Here is a 20,727-nt window from a genome sequence, read left to right as displayed (position 1 = left end):
CCCAGCTACTCGGGAGGCTGAGGCAGGAGAATTGCTTGAGCCTGGGAGGCAGAGGTTGCAGTGAGTCGAGATCGTACCACTGCACTCCAGCCTGGCTGACAGAGCAAGACTCTGTCTCAAAAAAAAAAAATCCAAATGGCTTTTTCCTCCTACAGAAATAGAAAATATAGCCTAAAATTCATATGGAACCTCAAGGGATCCCCAAATATCTGAAACAATCTTGAGAATAAAGCTTTAGGGCTCACATTTTTTAATTTCAGGTTATTACAAAGCTACACTAATCAAAGCAGTGCAGTACTGGCATAAAGACAGACATATAGACCAATGGAATAGAATACAGATCCCAGAAATAAACCCTTGCATGTGTGGTCAAATGATATGCAACAGGGGTGCCAAGACTATTCAGTGGGGGAAAAGACAGTTTTATCAACAAATGGTTCTGGGTAAACTAGAGAGCCACATACAAAAAGAATGAAGTTGGACCCTTACCTAATACCATATATAAAATTCAAAGTGGATCAAAGACCTAAGCATCAGAACTAAAACTATAAAACTCAAGAGGAGCATGTGGTGGCTCACACCTGTAATCCCAGCACTTTGGGAGGCCAAGGTGGGAGGATTGCTTGAGCCCAGGAGTTCAAGACTAGACTGGGCAGCATAGTGAGACCCCATCTCTATAAAATTTTTTTAAATTAATGGCACACACCTGTAGTCCCAGCTACACAGGAGGCTGAGGTGGGAGGATCACTTCAGCCTAGGAGTTCAAGGCTGCAGTGAGCCATGATCACATCACTGTGCTCCAGCTTAGGCCACAGAGTGAGACCCTGTCTCTAAAGGGAAAAAAAAAGGAAAGCCTCATGGCATTGGGTTTGGCAGTGATTTCTTGGTTATAAAACCAAAAGAGCAGGGAACAACAACAACATAGACAAATTGGACTTCAAAATTAAAAACTTGTGCATCAAAGGACATTATCAACAGTAAAAAGGCAACCCAACATAAAATACTTGGAAATCATATCTGATAAAGGATTAATATCCAGAAAATATAGAAAACTCCTAAAATTCAACAAAAACCAACCTGATTCAAAAATGGGCAAAGAACTGGAAGAGGCATTTCTATAGAGATAACAAGAGGCTAGAATATGACCATGGGAGCCAAATGGCTAAGGCCGAAGTGAAGGATAAGAACATTCAATCAGAGGAAGTCTAGGAACTAAGTGCCCAAGTGTTAGGTTAATTGGAGGACACTGAAATTATCAATTTATGACAGGAGAAATGAGTGAGCCAGGTATGTGTGGAGGTGGCACTCACTTAGGAGGGCAGTAAATAACTGCACCCTCTGAGGGTTGTGGGCTTAAATGTTCAAGGATCTATGTCTTTTCACAGTCTAACAATGTAGTGGGTATTTAAATATCAGCTATCACACTTCTCTTCTTACTCTTGAGTTACAATGCCAGAAACTATGGTGTATACTTGTAGGTGCATGTATTTTTTAGTTGACAAGTAGCACATCTAATATAAGAATCATAATACTCAAACTTGAAAGAAAAATTCAGAGACCAGGTATGGTGGCTCATGCCTGTAATCCCAGCATTTTGGGAGGCCAAGGTGGGTGGATCACTTGAGGTCAAGAGTTGGAGACCAGCCTGGCCAACATGCTGAAACCCTCATCTCTACTAAAAATACAAAAATTAGCTGGGTGTGGTGACACATGCCTGTAGTCCCAGCTACTGGGAGGCTGAGGCAGAAGAATCACTTGAACCTGAAAGATGGAGGTTGCAGTGAGCCAGGATCACACCACTGCACTTCTGCCTGGATGACAGAGCGAGACTCCATCTCAAAAAAAAGAAAAAAAATTCAGTCTGGACTATTTCTTAACAGATTTAACAGCCTAAGACAGAGGCAGGCAAACTTTTTCTATAAAAGGCCAGATAGAAAATATTTTAGGCTTTGCCGCCCATATGGTCTCTGTTGCAACTGCCCAACTCTGCCATTTAGTAGGGAAGCAGCCATATAGATAGTATATAAACAAATGTATTGATGGGAAAATGAAAATGACTTCATTTACAGAAGCAGGCACTGGGTTACAGTTTGCTGTCCCCTAGCCTAAGACGTGATTTTTTTAAGGTAGTTCCTCATGGGGTTTGTACATATTTCTAAAGATTTGTTAAGTTACACTGTTGATGCCTGTTAGATTATAACCTTGAACTGTCATACTTAAATACAGTTGACCTTGTATTTTATCTCAGATTATTCCTTGTGACCAGTTATAATTAAAACAGTATGACTTAATATAATGCACGTACTAAACCAATGAAGCAGCTATACCTTTATAAGCCATTTTAAAGGAAAAATTTTACGCAGTTTCAGATTTAAAGATTATTTCTTTCAGAAATCAGGCTGGGAACTAAAGAGAACAATATAAAAACAAAGATTAATTTCTGAGAAGCCCCAAGTAAAAGTTTACAACTGTGTTTTCTTGTTATGACTGAGAGATATAACATAGCTTGGTGCTTTCTTTCCCACAATATGTCTTTTAATCTCTTTCTCATAAACTTTCAGGGATCCAGATTAGATGATCAAAGATGTGCTCCACCACCTGCTACCACAAAGGGTCCGACAGTACCAGATGAAGACTTTTTCAGCCTTATTTTACGGTCCCAGGCAAAGAGAATGGATGAACAGAGAGTTCTTTTACAAAGAGATCAAAACAGAGACACTGACTTTGGGCTAAAAGACTTTTTGCAAAGTAATGCTTTGTTGGAGTTTAAAAATTCAGGGAAAAAATCAGCAGACCATTAGTTACTATGGATATTTTTTTTTTTCCTTTCAAACACGGTAAGGAAACAATCTATTACTTTTTTCCTTAAAAGGAGAATTTATAGCACTGTAATACAGCTTAAAATATTTTTAGAATGATGTAAATAGTTAACCTTCAGTAGTCTATTAAGGCATTAATACTTCTCTGGACACGCGCGTGTTTGAGGGTGGAGGTGTCCTGTAAGGTGCTTCATCATCTGTGATTACTACTTGGGATGTGTTCTTTGGCAGCTTGTTAGATTACTTTACCTAGTGTTTGTAAAGTAGGTGAATCATAGATTAGTTTGTAATGTAAGTGAATCATAGATTAGAATTTAATCCTCTCATGGAAATAATTTTTTAAAATCTTAATTGACAATGGCATTTTTTTATACATAACCATGGATGTAGTGGGAAACAATGCTGTTTAGTAAAGATAAGGTACTTGATCAATGTAAAAAAGTATATAAAATAGTCTTACTAAAAATCTAGGGTTTTTTTTCTCCATGAAAATCTAATTTTTTAGGCCAAAGTCAGTATAAAAGAAACTCTACTTCTTGGGCTGGGCATGGTGGCTCATTCCTGTAATCCCAGCATGTTGGGAGGCTGAGGCAGGAGGATCACTTGAGGCTAGGAGTTCAAGACCAACCTGGGCAACATAGTAAGACCCCCATGTCTACGAAAAATAAATCAGCAGCCAGGCACAGTGGCTCACGCCTGTAATCCCAGCACTTTGGGAGGCTGAAGCAGGTGGATCACTTGAGGTCAGGAGTTTGAGACCAGCCTGGCCAACATGGTGAAACCCTGTCTCTACTAAAAATACAAAAATTAGCTGGGCACGGTGGCATGCGCCCGTAGTTTCAGCTACTTGGGAGGCTGAGGCAGGAGAATCACTTGAACCCCTGGGAGGCAGAGATTGAGGTGAGCCGAGACCAAGCCACTGGACTCCAGCCTGGGTGACAAAGCAAGACTCTGTCTCAAAAAAAAAAAGAAAAATAGCAAGCATGCTGGCACACACCTGTAGTCCCAACTACTTAAGAGGCTGAGGCAGGAGGACCACTTGAGCCCAGGAGGTGGAGGCTGCACTGAGCTATGATCGTGCCGCTGCACTGAGCTATGATCGTGCCACTGCACTCTAGCCTGGGTGACAGAGCAAGACCCTGTCTCTAGAAAACAAATATCTTTTGTGTGTTTTGGGCTGTTTAAAAAAATTATTTAAAATGGTCTCTTCTGTTCCATAATACTGCTGTAAAACAAACTTTTCTAAGTTCTAATATAAAAACAAAAAAAAACCCATGTGGTTGGGTCAAGAACCTAGGACACATAAATAGAAAACAGATGAAAACTCACAAAAATTAAGTATGAAAGATGCCAGCTAGGGGTTTAGTTGTCATTAAGCTTTGTCTTCCTTATCCCAGATACTGAAGGCAGTTTACAAGGGGATGATAACAAAGTAACTGTAGCAAAAGACAAGTATGGGACAGACCGGGGCCTGGAGTAACACTGGATCACAGACTGCAAAAGCCCATGCTTGGAACAAGTTGCCAACTTGTTCCAGTCTGCCTGCTTCTGATTGTGCACAGCTGGGATGGGATCTGGGGATGTGGACCCCTATTCTTTCAAAAAGTCATTCAGGTGATTTGGATGGGCAAATAGAACTATTTCTCTAAATGGCCAATGTTTTTTAGAGTCATAATCTGGAATTAATTAAGTGCTCAGCTAAAAAAAAAAAGTACTAAATTAAAACCTGGATTACATTATGTTTCATGTATACTATAAGGTATGATGTCCTGGCTAGCATTTTAAAAACTCAGGTAAGTTTCATTGGGTTCTTATAAGAAAATTCAGTTAAGACAGTATACCAAACCACAATGTAAAAAGTTTATTTTGTGTATACGATAGTTCTTACAGCCTGTAAACATTCAACATTATTCCATTTAAACATTGTTTTTAACAGCTATCTATCTATCTACCCTGTTCTGATTTTCCTAAAAGCTTCACGCTATATAGGCTGGGCACAATGGCTCACAACTGTAATCCCAGCACTTTGGGAGGCCACTTGAGGTCAGGAGTGCGAGACCAGCCTGACCAACATGGTGAAACCCCATCTCTACTAAAGATACAAAAATTAGCCAGGCATGGTGACGCACATCTGTAATCCTAGCTACTCGGGAGGCTGAGGCAGGAGAACCACTTGAACCTGGGAGGTGGAGGTTGCAGTGAGCCGAGATTGTACCACCTCACTCCAGCCTGGGTGACAGAGCAAAACTCTCAAAAAAAAAAAAAAATTAAATTTTAAAAAAGCTTCACAATATAAACCTTAATTTTAATGACATATTGGCTAGTCAATAAACAAGCCTTATCTCTTTTCTGATAATAAACTGGCCCTGATGTGTTCAATTTGCTTTCATATTTAAGTCTTCCCTGAATTGCTGTCGTCATTCAACAGCAGTTGCACGTTGCCTTGCTAGCTGTCAAAGTAGACTTCATCCCCAAATGGATATCTGTAATGAAAGAATACAAAGGTGAAATTTTATTTAAAAATTTTTTAAAAGAATTTGTTTTTGGATTAAAAGGCATGCAAGCAGCATTAATTCCACTCACAGTTAGTTACAGCCTATCACCTGGGGCATTCACTACTTTTCAGAGTCAGATCACAGTTCAAAAGACAGCTCTCACCTTGGGGGCATATTCCCCAAGTCAGTGTGAACACGTCTTGTCCCGAGAGGACACTTTATACGCATGGATGTTCACAAATTTACTCTAAACTGCAGGTGTCTGTCAGGATTCATTTGTTACATGTCCTCTGTGTTAAAAATCCTAAAATCCTTTTGCACTTCTTAGAAAAAAATAACCTTTCTGATGAAATTCTAAGGATGTTTGCAATATTAAACTAGAATATATTAACATGTATAATTCTGAGACAAGGTCTTGCTCTGTCACCCAGGCTGGAGTACAGTGGCTCGATCATAACTCACTGCCACCTCGCGATCCTCTTGCCTCAGCCCTCCAAGTAGCCGGGACTACAGGCGTGTACCACCATGCCTGGCTAGTTTTATTTTTAGTACATAGCCTTGAACTCCTGAGCTTAAGCGATCATCCTCCCTCAACCTCCCAAAGTGCTAGGATTGTAGGCATGAGCCACTGTGCCTGGCCTAAAATTAAATTGTTACAGGCACGTAAGTAACACTTCCTGGATCCAAAAATGTGTATTCTGCATTTCATATTAAAATCAAAAAGCAAGTGCTTGGGATACAAATAAATATCTGCATGAAAATTTAAAGACTTTATTCCTGACTGGTATCATTTTTAGTAAGCAGTTGAACATAACGTGTAGTGTGAATATGGTTAAAACAAAGGACACCTGATGTCTGTGAAGTCTGCGAAGGACAGGTACAAAATTTATGCATTGCTTTTTAAAAAGTTTAAAATGAGGAATGCTTTTGATAATCAGAAAGACTAATGTAAAGTGCTGACTGATGTCCTGTCTGCAGTTAAGGAAGACACCCAACTCTCTTCTTCCTCATCATGGTATTCTCTGTGTGTAGATCTCTAAAAATGCAAACTTCCTATGGACAAGACAGTATGATTTGCTACAATATAAATTAAGATATGGTAATATCTAATAGTCTCCACTGCTAGGATTCTGAGTAACACAAAAAATAGGTCTTATAAAAAGCCCATGCACTTCAACTGGTGGGGGAAAAGAATAAAGTCATTTTCAGTCGACTGACTCTGTAAATCAGATTACCAATATAACAAGCTATGTTATCTAAATTGCCCTGGCAGTCTTCAGTTTTCTCTAAGTAAACATAAAGTAAAAGGGACAATAAGGATGCAGGCGTAGTAATAGCTGTGGAAAAGATGAAACTACAAAGCCACAATGACTTGTGGGCAGCCTACGTAGAGATAAGCTGAGGCGTCAGACTGATCCTGGTAACGATACTCCATGGCTGCATGAAGATGCTGGAGGCATCAAGTGGGTGGCCTTAACTCTAGTGGAATCCACTAGGCAACGTAAATTGGTTAGTGGGTTCTGTAAGTGCCTGTAACAATAAAATTTCTTTTTCAATGTCCCCAATTCAAACTGGCCTCCTTAACTATCCAGAATCAGTGATGCCTGTCATCTGTTCATCTTAAAACAAACACTTCTTACTTTATGGGATGTAAATATCAAAGAGAAGATGAAATTAAAAGCTTTTACATACATAACATGTGTTTGTTAATTCTAATTGTCAGTAAAAATGTGAATGTTGAAGTTGGCACCTTTGTAGTAATCAGAATACTTGCAGAGAAGAGAAAGAGAGTGAAGAGTATACTTTACAAAGCTCGAAGGAGACTTGAGGCTGTCGTTTGTGCTGATGTTCCTCTAGCCACAGGGGCTGCTGACCGGATCCTGTCCACGTGGTCCAGGCACACCTCCTGCGGGGCTGTATGTGCTGCCTTGGTCTGGGCTGCCCATGGCTTCAGACTTGAGCTGGGCCTTTTCCGCTACGGGTGAACCTTCTGTATTCCCTGATGTGTCTTGGCCAGAGACAGGCTTGGCAGACTGGCTGCTTTCAGTACTGCTTTCTTTTGGTGTGCCTTCCCCCAGGATTCCACCTATTTCCTTGGGCTTTGTATCCAAAACAGATGATTTATGCTATAAAGTACAAAATTACATTTTAACTGTTTAATGTAATGTGAAGTCTTAGTAATCAAACATATCTAAAAAGTTCCCACCCAAATCCATCGTAGCAAGCTCCAAACTCTTTCAAATCCAGGGTCCAGTGCTGGGTTATAATTATATAAATGTTATTATACCTCACCAAACTCCACAGTACTCCCACGGAGGAGTGGGAATGCTTAGGGCATACTGGGTGGTCTAGTGGCCCAGCTTAGAAGGGGTCAAGAGAATTGGTCATCAGTATTGTTAACTTCTCTTGCCTGGTGAGAATAATTCATTTGACAAATATTTCTTGAGCATATATTAAGTTCTAGGTGTTAGGGATACAGCAGGAACAAAATACGTAAAACTGTTCTCACTGGAACTTATATTTAGGTTAGAAGAAAATCACACAAGTATGATATATATGTTGAATTAAAGAGGCTATGTAAAAAAAGCAGAGAAGAGATGAGTGCTGAATGTGGCTGGGCTGGTAGGGTCAAATTACAGTTTAAATTAGGGTGGTCTGAAAAAGTGATATGGCTAGGCATGGTGGCTCACACCTGTAATCCCATAACTTTGGGAGGCCAAGGTGAGAAGACTGCTTGAGGCCAGGAGTTTGAGACCAGCCTGGGTAACAGCAAGACCCCATCTCTACAAAACAAAAAATATTAGCCAGGCATGGTGGTATATGCCTATAGTCCTAGTTACTTGGAAGGCTGAGGCAAAAGAATCGGTTGAGCCCAGGATTTTGAGGCTGCAATGAGCTATGATCGCTGCACCCCAGCCTTGACCACAGAGTGAGACCTTGTCTCCAAAAATAATAAAAATGAGTAAAGGCCTGAAGAAAGTAACCATATGATATATAAATGAATACTGTAGAGAGAATGAACAGCAGGTACAAAGGCTCTCAGTTCAAGGAACAGTCAGGATCCCTTGTGGCTGAAGTAGAGTGAGCATGGAGGGAGAAGAGGTGACCAGAGAGGTAGTGGATGTGGGGGAAGGGGAAACCAAGGAGGCTTCTAGGCCATTGTGATACTGGCTTTCCCCTCAAGTGAGACAGGAAGTCACTGGAAGACTTCTGAGATAGATAGGCGACAGGTAATTATTAACTATAAAAGCTGGAAGGACCATCTTAAGGTCTTTTTTTTTTTTTTTTGGACACGGTGTCTCACTCTGTCACCCAGGCTGGAGTGCAATGGCACAATCTCGGCTCACTGCAACCTCCGCCCCCTGGAATCAAGCAATTCTCCTGTCTCAGCCTCCCAAGTAGCTGGGATTACAGGTGCACACCACATCATGCCTGGCTAATTTTTTTGTATTTTTAGTAGAGATGGGGTTTTACCATGTTGGCCAGGCTAGTCTTGAACTGCAGACCTCCAGTGATCCACCTGCCTTGGCCTCCCAAAGTGCTGAGATTACAGGCGTGAGCCACCGCGCCTGGTCCATCTTAAGGTTTTCTAGATACATGTAGATATGTTTATTTTTATATGAAACTATGGGAAGGGATTCTATAATTTCCCAGATTCTATTATGCTCATAACTATTTCAAAGGTTTAACAGCTGCAACTTAAACATTTCAAATGACAATACAAATTCCTCTCTCAAACAGAAATGGAAATGTTCCTTTAAGAGACTGATAATGGTGAAAAACTTCTCACCGTCCTACAGGTAAAAAGTATAGTCTAGCCAGCCAATGACACCGAAGATTTGGGGAAGCAATGTTTTTGATCCCTGGCCCCAGCCCACTCTTCCATCCAGCTAATCCTTTAGGGCTCTATTGCACCTTCCCTAGAGCTCTGGGCCTTCAGTGATGCCTCCTCTCTGATCTCTTCAAAGATAGAAATTTCTGTCATGCTCATATGCTGGCTTCCCATGAAGGTTCATATGAATTACCATCTGCTCTAACAAACTACTGTTAAATTGTGTTTTACATAAAAGTTAAATCTAATTTTATTGCTTCTGAGGAAGCTGAACTAACTTTTGACCAGAAAGGGGAGAGAGTGAGTGACTATATCACTCATGATATAATTAAGGGTGAGGGGTAAAAGAGTAAAAACAATCAGAACTCTTCCAGAAGCATTTAGAACCAGTAATGAAGGGACAGCAGAATAAAAGAGTTGCTGACTTACACTGGGTACCACCGTGGGATGCTCTCGTGCCTCTGCGTCTGGTACATCAAATGCCCGGAGCACTTCAGGGCTCTTGTTGCCAGTCTGAAATCTCAAGTCAACATCTCTCTCTCTCAAAATCTCTCTTCTACCCTCATAAGTTTTGGCATAAGGGCCTTGCTCAATGGGGCCAGTTTGGCCCCTATAATGGAAATCTGCATCACCTGCTCCACCATCAGGTCTATAATCAATTTCCTCCTGCTGTCTTCTATCCCGTGGCCGAAGTGCCTGGGGAGGTTCTCTCTCAGGACCGCCTATATGTCTCAGCACATGAACTGATTTTCCAGCACCATAGCAGAAACTCTGTAAGGAAAAGAAATACATTTTCCTGAGGACTCAATGGCTAACTTACAAAAGTTATGAGGCATTTTATTCAGAGTGCTAACAAAGTTATGTAATTTAACTTACTTGTGGCATTTATAGACATAAACATGTTAATTTGACTTTTTTTCTTTAGAGATCTCTTTAATACAAGGCCAGAGTGGCCAATAAAACTTAATAAATTAGTAGACATTTTAATCAGCTAGACACATTTTGATTGAACTATAACAATGGCAGGCTGAAGCCTAGATATTTAAATTAGAAGGTTCTAGTCTGATAATTATTCGTGTTTCTAGATTCATGCCCATCATATAAGGTAAATGCTGAAAATATTTAAAGTTGTATATCATTATGTAAACAATCTCCTGTATATTTTCTTTTTACAAATATAAACTAGGCTTAAGTTACAACTAAAATTCAACAGGTTTTGATTCACATTCCATGGGAAAAAGTAGGCAGCAGTTCCTTACAGTGTGGCCCAGGGACCCCCAGGGGGATATCTGAGACTTTCAGGAGATCTATGAGATCAAAACTTCATAATACAAAGACATTATTATTTGTCTTTTTCACTGTCCCTCCTGAGTGTACAACGGAGTGTTCCAGATGCTAGAGTGACAGACTCACTCAGACTCAAGGGATGCGTGCTTGCGTGTACAGTACTCATGTTTTAAATTTAACTCCTAATATGTAAGTATCAATAAATAAAATCACCTTAAGTAAGAGCTGTCTGTGGGCTTCAATTTTTAAGACTGCAAAGAGGTCCTGAGAACAGAAACTTTGAAAATTTCTGCACTAGTTTTTCAAACACTACTATTTGAAGACAGAAGCAGCAAAAGTCAAAGAGCATAACTTTCCTTAGGGAGCACATGAAACAAAAACAGATGGTGAAGACTCTGCTGATAATTTCAGTTTCAGAGACTAAACTATGACTATAGAACTAATGTCACCTAACAAAAAAATACCCATCAACCACATAATCCTGTAATCACAAGCCAAAAAACAAAACCAAAAAAGAAACGATTTCAAAGTGAACAGAGACAGTGAATCTTGTATCCTTAGGGAAGAGAATTTCCCTTGGCACATCTGAGTTCTTTTTGTTTTATGCGACAACCGCTTTACTTGGGTAATAGCTAAAAAATCAATAATAAAAAACGCTGAACAGACCATGGATGGATGACGAGTAATACTTCTTCTTAATGTCTGATCCTGGATCCCCAAACTCTTTCTCGGCATACCCATATTCTTCCACATCCCTTTCTGGTTCTGAGTCAAACTCAATGCTCTTCCCTTCTCACTGCTGCAAAAACTCAGACTAGAAATAAGAAGGCCCCCTTTCTCGGAGACAGTAATCAACTTCCTATTTCCTGTTATGTATTTACCGAGGTTAAAGAACACATTTAAAAAGAGGTTATTATTCTAAATCACTGCTACGACATATGCAATCAAACTAGAGAACTACTTTCTTGATTATAAAAATATACAAGTATAATATATCTGTATCATTTAGAGGGGCAGAAGGGAGGAAAAAAATCTGTATCACTTAAAAATCACCTCATTAAGCGTGACTTAGCCTGATTTATAACATCAAAGAAGCCCAGTAATTTTAGCATTGCCTTTTTTCTGTAAATCTTGCTAAATATTGACAGTGCTAATATTTAATACTAACCAGTATTACTAATATTAATACTGACTTAATATAAATCTTGCTAAATACTGACAGTACATATACATATATATATATTTTTTGTTGTTGTTGTTGTTTTTTTTTTTTTTTTTTTGAGACGGAGTCTCGCTCTGTCGCCCAGGCTGGAGTGCAGTGGCGCAATCTCGGCTCACTGCAAGCTCCGCCTCCCAGGTTCACCTCATTCTCCTGCCTCAGCCTCCCGAGTAGCTGGGACTACAGGTGCCTGCCACCACACCCGGCTAATTTTTTGTATTTTTTTTAGTACAGACGGGGTTTCACCGTGTTAGCCAGGATGGTCTCGATCTCCTGACCTCGTGATCTGCCCGCCTCGGCCTCCCAAAGTGCTGGGATTACGGGCATGAGCCACCACACCTGGCCCGACAGTGCTAATATATTAATACTAACCAGGATGGCTAATGCCATAATTATCAGCACTGGAAGATGAAGCAGCGCTGGAATTTCCTTCATGAGTGCTTTAATAAATTCCCCAGTTCCTTTTCCAATGTGCTTCAGTGGCTCCGTTACAAATGTGGTGAATGTAACTGCAAGTGCCTAAAACGAGAGAAAAGCAACTTAATTTTCTCCTCACAGGACTAAGGTACAGAATGCATCAAAATTCATTGTGTACTGATGCTGAAAGTATGTTACATAAATTAAAATGCTGTTGTGCCATTTTTAATGTGAAAATCACTGTGCAAAAGTATTTTTTCTTGGACAAAGGCTTATTAGCAAAATGACTCAAACACTAAATTTCTTTAAAATACAAGGGATTTCTGACTTACTTTAAGTAAATTATTACAAAATATATGCTATACCTTTGTTGGTGGGACCAACCAAATAGGGTTGACTAGTAAGAGCTCATAGTATTTTTGGCATGGGTCATCCTTATAGGTCCATGAACTTCTAAACCATTCTGTTTAGAAAAACAGACAAAACACTGATCATTTCTTTTAATGTTGCATTTCATTCCCAAACAAGACATTACTTTGGTTTTGACCCTCCCTGACAACCCACCAATCAGTTTTAAATTATCTTAAGTTTTAAGTAGACTCCTTGTAATGCTGATTTTTAAATTTTTCATCTTATGTCCAAAATCATGTTCTAAAAATCCATTCAAATTATACATGTTTTATGCAGATACAAAATTGTATTTTATAAAAATGTCTAAAAGCTAACACTTTAAAAGCAATGCTTCACAAACAAATGAGTACAGGTAAAATGGGAAGTCGAAATAAGACTGGTGGATTGTATCAAAGTCAATATCCTGGCTCTGATATTGTACTATTAAAGCTGTGCAAGATGTTACCACTGGACAAAAATGGGGAAAGGGTACACGGACTCTCTCTAGTATTTCTTACTATGTGAATCCACAATTACCTCAGTAAATTTTTAATTTAAAAAGTCAGTTCTTTATGGAGTTTACAAAATAAAGTAGAATATTAGTTCTAATTTTTCCAAATCAGGCTTAAACACGTTGGGAAACTAGCCTGAGCTAGAGGAGGCATTTCACTGTCCACTGAAGCCAGGAAGCAAGGCTGAATTGGTTTAGTTCCCTCAACTTTTTAGGAAACATTTATTCTGGAACCCATCTGCAGATTCTGTGTCAGTCATGGACTTGCATTTATAAAATGCCTTGGAACATTATTAAACCACCTCCATTGCTAGATACATACAACCAAAGGTAGTGAACATTCATGAGAATGTTTATAAAATGTGAAAGAATAAAAAAACTAATTTTTCCCGTAGTTAAAAAAAAGTAAAGCTACAACATAAAATTTCACAAGTCAATATAAGGCCATTAAATTTAAGATGGCTATTAATTCACATATACATTCACTCACTTGTTTAATAAACTTCTATTGAGAATATGCCAGACACTGTGCAAAGGACGAGATGAACAAAAGCGAGCATAGGATCCTTCACACAGTCTTATGAAGGAAGACAGATAATATCAGAGCCAACATATACACAACTTCTATTCCTTCCCTGTGATTTTAGATGAGCACAAAAAGTCACTGGTTTTAAACCTAAAATGCTTCTTGCATGTTCTTCTGATATTAAAGATTCAGTCATGGAAAGCCTCCTCTGTTTTTTATCATTCTCTTTGTTCTATGTTCTCTCATTCTCAGAATTTCTATTCAAAATAAGGGCAAGTGCACAAACACCTTACCCCAGATACTTCCAGTCCAGTCCATCTTCTCGGCACACACATTGTTTAATGGCTCCATCTTGGCGACTTCAGCCTGATGCTGTGCAAAAGCTAGCTGACCAACACCAAAGGGAACCAGGAGAGGCAGTTACCAATGAAGGTTAGGCCTACACATCCAAAATACCTTCATTCAAAGAGTGTCTTTACCATTCATCCAAACCAGACTGTTATAAAAGTTTTAATTAAAAAAAGTACATATTATTATTACTATTTTTTCTCTTTTTTCCTGAGACGGAGTCTCGCTCTGTTGCCCAGGCTGGTGTGCAGTGGCACAATCTTGGCTCACTGCAACCACCACCCCCCAGGTTCAAGCGATTCTCCTGCCTCAGCTTCCCGAGTAGCTGGGATTAAAGGTGCCCGCCACCACACCCAGCTAATTTTTGTATTTTTAGTAGAGACAGGGTTTCATCATGTTGGCCAGGCTGGTCTTGAACTCCTGACCTCAAGTGATCTGCCCACCTCAGCCTCCCAAAGTGCTAGGATTATAGGAAAACATATTATTTGTAAAGAGTAGCTATTTCCAGTTCATGGAAAAGTACAGCCTTAATGCAACAAGCAAGCATAAAGTACTAACTACAAGTGCCTTCTCTGTAAGTAATTATAATGAAAAAGGAAAACTTTACTAAAAATATAGTTTTTAAAAATTAGTTCAGCCGGGCGTGATGGCACAGGCCTGTAGTCCCAGATACTCGGGAGGCTGGGGCAGGAGAATTGCTTGAACCCAGGAGGCGGATGTTGCACTGAGCCAAGATTTCACTACTGCACTCCAGCCTGGGGGACAGAGTGAGACTGTCTCAAAAACAACAGCAGCAACAACAACAACAATTAGTTCTAGCCATACAAATTAAATGACTACTTCTTACTTTCTTTTATAGTTGATGATATCCTATTTTGCACTGGATAATTTCCAGCACAATGACCAATATACAATCACTGAGGTGACAATACTCAAGCAACTTTCCTTGCACGTAGAATCTATGTTTAATTTGTAAATAATTAGTTCTAGGTACTATAATACTTAGAGAAAAAGGTTAAGGAAATGTCACAATGCTTTAACCAGATGAAATCATTGAAAATACTTGGCTACTTGACTCACTCTGCTAGAAAGATCTAAAATTTTCTTTCAATGATTATGCTATGTTGATGGGAACAGTAGTGGTCCTTTCCAATTTCTATATACAGTATGATCCCAACTTTGAAAGATAATTAAAATCTAGAAAAATCTAGAAAGAAATACCTCAAACTACTGACAGATTTTCTCTAGGTGATGAAATTATAGGTGATTTTAAAAATTAATTTCTTTGTATCTGTCTTTTCTAAATTCTCTGCCATGAACATACCACTTATTCAAAAAATAACCTAATTTTTAAAAAGTAATATTTTGCTATCATTTCTAGCAAAGAATAGAATGACATACCCTAAATTACCTACATGATAATTTTTAAATATATCCACCTAGCTTTATTCTTTTTTTTTTTCTTCCTTGTTTTTGAGACGGACCTCACTCCGTGGTCCAGGCTGGAGTGCAGCGGCGCAATCTTGGCTCACTGCAACCTCCCAGGTTCAAGCAATTCTCCTGCCTCAGTCTGCTGAGTAGCTGGGACTACAGGCACACGCCACCAGCCCTGGCTAATTTTTTTATTTTTAGTAGAGACAGGGTTTCGCCATGTTGGCCAGCCTAGTCTTGACCTCCTGACCAAGTGATCTGCCCACCTCAGCCTCCCAAAGTGCTGAGATTACAGGCATTAGCCACCACGCCCAACCCACCTGGCTTTATTCTGACTTAGATGCCCAAATGTTAACAGTAACCGGGTTATGAAAACTAGGACTGAACTTTTTAACTCACTAACTGGTCAAGGAATCAAAAAACAGCTAAGAAATGTCCATTTAATTTCTCCCCAGCGTGGGCCGCCTCTAATCACTGCCTCCAACCCACATCTAAGGCAAGATTGCTCTCAATGGATTAGAGTCTTCTTTCATTGTGAATAAATGTGTTAAAATTGTAAAACCCTCCATCCATGTAATACCTTATATAAATACATCCAATTCCATCCCAAACTGAACAGAAAGCTGATGATTAAAACACGTCTCAACTGAGTGTACCAACGTACGTATGTCCACAGCTCGGTAGCCACTAAAACCACGATGCAGAGCAGACAAAGAAGTACCTTAAAACAGAGAGAAGCAGAAATCAGCCACCAAAAACACTCAGGGCAGCTAAAAAGAACTGGACTCAAAAGCATCAAATCATTTCTACAATTCTGCGGCTTGTTCATCAATATGGCATGAGTGACCTAGTACAGGTTCTTAACATAATTATGGTAGAGTTTGGAAAGTATTTTAAAAAGGAAATTTAATGACGTTGCCCTTGCCCTCATCCCATCTTACCATTAACACATTATATGGATCCACTCCAAAGGAATCTTCGAATCGCCACTTCCATGTTTCAAAATCATGAAACTTAAAATTAATTAAAATATCACTTAGTGCATCATCCAAGGCACCTGGTTTCCAGTCTTCTCCATTGAGAAACTTCTGTATTTCTAACAAAGTTTCTCTTTTAAGGATAATCTCAGCATCATAATGCATATCGCCTTTGTTTTCGTCAGGCTAAATTACATTTACCAAAAAAACAAACAATAGAAAGAGAATTTTATTACTACTTGGTGAACCATTTTAAGACAAAAGCCAATTTGGAACTAAATATTAGTTTGCAGTATTTCATACGTATAAGAATAATAGCCTGGGCGAAGTAGCTCACACCTATAATCCTAGCACTTTGACAGGCCAAGGTGGGAGGATAGCTTGAAACCAGGACTTCAAGACCAGCCTGGGCAACAAAGCGAGACCCCATCTCTACAAAAAATTCTAACAACTAGCTGTGTGCAGTGGTGTGCACCTGGCTCCTGCCTACTCAGGAGGCTGAGGCAGAAGAATTGTCTGTGCCCCGGATTCGAGGCTGCAGTAAGCTATGAGCACACCACTGCACTCCAGCATGGGAGACAGAGTAAGACCCTGTCTAAAAAAAATAATAATAATAATATCCACCTGTCTTCACAGGCCAACATGAAAACCAAAGATAATACATGTGAAAAACATTTAAAAATTCTAGAACTCTATGCAAAAAATGATACTGTAAATTTCACTAAAATACAGTTGATTCTTGCTATTTGCAGTAGTTTTTTTTTTTTTTTGAGACGGAGTCTCGCTCTGTCGCCCAGGCTGGAGTGCAGTGGCATAATCTCGGCTCACTGCAAGCTCCACCTCCCGGGTTCATGCCATTCTCCTGCCTCAGCCTCCCGTGTAGCTGGGACTACAGATGCCTACCACTACACCCGGCTAATTTTTTCTATTTTTAGTAGAGATGGTGTTTCACCGCATTAGCCAGGATGGTCTCGATTTCCTGACCTCGTGATCCGCCCACCATGGCCTCCCAAAGTGCTGGGATTACAGGCGTGAGCCACCGCACCCGGCCTTGCAGTAGTTATCTTCTATAAAGTCACCTCAAACACCAATTAGCAAGTACTGAACCATTACTCCTATAATAAATATAGGGTTTGGTTCTTGCAAACCTGTCATAACATTTTTATCAATTGATCAATACATAACCTTGTTTTATGTGTTTCTGTACATTCCTGTTTAAGGACACCTTATTTAATATACATATAGTTCATTCATTAACATTGAACACATGGACAACTGTCCTATACCTTACGCTTGACTGAAGCCTATCTAATACACACCTTTTCCTTTTCTCTGTAAGCACATCATGGCCTTCTTGCACTTAGAAACGCTAGACCTCAGCTCAGCACTACATCAGAGGGGCCATTTTAAACAACGAAATCATGCTGTTTAATGATTGGTCTCAAACTAAATAAAAATTTAAAAAATCACCCCTCTCCCCTCAAAAAAGCATGAAAAAATATACCACTAAATAGACCACAAAAAAAGACACTTGTTTGCAGTATGAGAGCTGAAACAAGAAAGCAGTTTTGATTGCCTTGTTCCATCTCAGCTGGGAATGCGTGCAACAGGCAACCCAAATTTTTTACCACTCTTCACAGTGTCCCAGAGTAACCACAAAACACCTCGATTATTGACTTTGGGGTTACACAGACTTAATGAGGTCAATTCATAAATACGGAATCTGTGAAGAATGAGGATCAACTGTGCATCTTCATTTTATGATTCACTGCATGACTTTTCATTTGCTGACAGTTTTCAGACAGCCTAAAATCTGTATTAGTGCAAACAAGAAAAATAAGAAGGATCTCAAAGGGCAACAAAATAATGGGTTTCCATAAAATACATATTTATAACTACTTTTATTAGTGTGAGTTCAGCTTAGCAAAATCACTGTAAACAAATTTTGCATTAATTAGCCAGTTGATACAAATAAAATCTCTTTTTCTTTTATAAACAGTAAATACAAGGTGGGACATGGTGGCTCACACCTGTAATCCCAGTACCTTGGGAGGCCGAGGCGGTCACATCACTTGAGGTCAGGAGTTTGAGACCAGCCTGGCCAACATGGTGAAATCCTGTCTCTGCTGAAAATACAAAAATATTAGCCAGACGTGGCCGGGCGCGGTGGCTCATGCTTATAATCCCAGCACTTTGGGAGGCCGAGGCGGGCAGATCACGAGGTCAGGAGATTGAGACCATCCTGGCTAACACGCTGAAACCCCGTCTCTACTGAAAATACAAAAAATTAGCCGGGCTTGGTGGCAGGTGCCTGTAGTCCCAGCTACTCGGGAGGCTGAGGCAGGAGAATGGTGTAAATCTGGGAGGCAGAGCTTACAGTGAGCCGAGATTGCGCCACTGCACTCCAGCCTGGGCGACAGAGCAAGACTCTGTCTCAAAAAAAAAAAAAAATCAGAAACTAAATATTTTCCAGCATTTCCGTCTTAAGTATTTTTCGTTCCATCTGTTTCCTTATCTAGGTTCCGTTCCACCCTGTACATAGCTGTAAGACTCAAATTACAGAGTATACGTATGAGAACACATCTGCTTCTGCAAGTCCAGAATAAGGTGGCGTTGTTATTCATCTAACACTCCTTTTTCTTTTGGTCACTTCTTACTGTACCAGGAAGATAGAGTATATGGCAAGTTTTGCCAGCCTACACTGTGCTGATGCAAGGGCCTTTCATTTTCAGGGATCTGCCTGTGACCACTTCTGGTAGGTGGGGCTAATGGCCAGATCAAGACCAAAGGCTGGTCTCTGACTCTAAATCAGATTTAATTCTGGTGGCACAAACAATAGGAAAAAAAAAGTCTATGAGCTTTTAAATGAGCTTTCTAAATGTTGTAAGTTATTAAATTTATGTTTTCTTGATGTTTTCACTTTGGTAAGTGAATTAAAACTAAATTAATGCATTAAGTCTGGGAAGTTTTCACTTCCCAAAATGAAAACAGTGACTTCTTAAAAACAGAAATTTTGGCAGGGCGCGGTGGCTCACACCTGTAATCCCAGCACTTTGGGAGGCCAAGGCAAGTGGATCACATGAGGTCAGGAGTTTAAGACCAGCTTGAACAACATGGCAAAACCCCATCTCTACTAAAAATACAAAAATTAGCCAGGCATCATGGCAGGTGCCTGTGATCCAGCTACTCGGGAGGCTGAGTCAGGGAGAATTGCTGGAACCCGGGAGGCAGAGGTTGTAGTGAGCCAAGATTGCACCACGACACTTCGGCCTGGACAATAGAGCGAGACTCTGTCTCAAAAAAAAAAAAAGGAAATTTTAACAATAATTATGAACAATATGTCTATAAAGCAGTACTCACCACAGAAAACAACAAGGAAGAAAAACCACATAAAACACATTTTTCTTTTTCTCAGCATATACTGAGAGAAAACAAGGAGTAGGATCAGGACAGAATTATCACCCCACCTCCTCACCTCCATTAACTGGTGGAGCAGTGCACAGAGCTGAGTAAGTAAATCCATACAAACTAGAGGAGAAAGAGCGGTCTGCACTGCTCGTCTTCCACCAGAACACTGCAAAGCAGTATAGTAGTGCCTTTAATCCTGAATGAATAGCTTCTGGTTAAAGAGTCAGTCAGGTGGTCTCTGTTAAAAAGCATCATGATGCTTTCACTTCTTCATATTATTTGAAATTAATAAATAAAAATATACACTATATGGATTAGTATCACACCATCAAATACTCACAAGTCCAAGCTTTCCAGCTTCAATTAAAATCTTATTTAAGTATCTCCTAAAAACAGGATTGCTTTGACTTTCATAGTCTTCCCTCTTCTTCTTTTCACACTCATCAATCTGTAACCATAAAATCAATTCAACATTAGTTAGAGTCAAAGTATAATGTAAGGGTTAAGTTTCTAGCCTAGTGCTGCCATTGGGATCAAGGAAAGGAGCTAGTTGTTTTGATCAAGCTTGCATTTATCAGCTATAATACATTACAGTGCAGAGCTGGCCTGCTTCCCCATGTTCTCTTTGCAAAGGGCAAGTAGGCAACAAATAAGGAGCACAGATCCAGTACTTAGCCCTAACCTGGCAGTTTTTCTGCTGACTTTCAGCAACTTTAAAGCTAAAGATCAGGAGTCCAAGAAGCAGAGATCCACAAGCAGAGCATCTGGACCAATCTGCCTCTAACTCCAAAGCAACAATTTAACAAGAGAAAAGAGGAAGGAAGGGCAGGAGCGAAGAGCAGAATAAATACACAGAGACAAAGGGACAGAGAAACAGAGACAAGATGAAGCCAGAAGATGAAATGAAGGACACAACACAGTATTTCTTCAATGTGCATATGACTTTTGGCCTTTCATTAATGTTTTCGTCAGCAATTATCATCCCATGCTGTATGGAATGCTCAGGAAGGCAAGAACTGCAGCTTCTCCAGAGTACCATCCACATGGCAACCCTTCAGCATACAATT

At 39.8% G+C, this 20,727-nt stretch overlaps 2 protein-coding genes across 12 annotated transcripts in view; one reads left to right on the top strand and one right to left on the bottom strand.

Moving 5' to 3' along the window:
* GPSM2 (G protein signaling modulator 2) overlaps window positions 1-5,106 on the top strand; it is a 50,189-nt gene extending 45,083 nt beyond the window's left edge. The window contains exons 15-16 of one of the 2 annotated variants that reach the window (XM_032155166.2): window positions 2,562-2,837; window positions 4,217-5,106. In XM_032155166.2, the coding sequence (XP_032011057.1) occupies window positions 2,562-2,801 (240 nt within the window). In that variant the 3' untranslated portion in view covers window positions 2,802-2,837; window positions 4,217-5,106. Of the gene's footprint in view, window positions 1-2,561; window positions 3,171-4,216 lie in introns of those variants that run through there. The other variant, XM_032155167.2, reaches the window with a different exon arrangement.
* CLCC1 (chloride channel CLIC like 1) overlaps window positions 4,658-20,727 on the bottom strand; it is a 33,237-nt gene continuing 17,167 nt past the window's right edge. For 9 of the 10 annotated variants that reach the window (XM_032155168.2, XM_032155171.2, XM_058439507.1 and 6 more), the window contains 9 exons: window positions 20,001-20,108; window positions 16,217-16,438; window positions 15,856-15,996; window positions 13,790-13,883; window positions 12,435-12,532; window positions 12,025-12,171; window positions 9,576-9,917; window positions 7,123-7,440; window positions 4,658-5,302 (listed from right to left, as the gene is read on the bottom strand). In XM_032155168.2, the coding sequence (XP_032011059.2) occupies window positions 7,168-7,440; window positions 9,576-9,917; window positions 12,025-12,171; window positions 12,435-12,532; window positions 13,790-13,883; window positions 15,856-15,996; window positions 16,217-16,438; window positions 20,001-20,108 (1,425 nt within the window). In that variant the 3' untranslated portion in view covers window positions 4,658-5,302; window positions 7,123-7,167. Of the gene's footprint in view, window positions 5,303-7,117; window positions 7,441-9,575; window positions 9,918-12,024; window positions 12,172-12,434; window positions 12,533-13,789; window positions 13,884-15,855; window positions 15,997-16,216; window positions 16,439-20,000; window positions 20,109-20,727 lie in introns of all 10 variants that reach the window. The other variant, XR_004248315.2, reaches the window with a different exon arrangement.

Source organism: Hylobates moloch, unplaced genomic scaffold (genome assembly GCF_009828535.3).
Source record: "Hylobates moloch isolate HMO894 unplaced genomic scaffold, HMol_V3 SCAFFOLD_5, whole genome shotgun sequence".
NCBI lineage: Eukaryota > Metazoa > Chordata > Mammalia > Primates > Hylobatidae > Hylobates > Hylobates moloch.
Note: the sequence above shows the minus strand (reverse complement) of the source record. Positions and strands in the feature narration are given on the sequence as shown.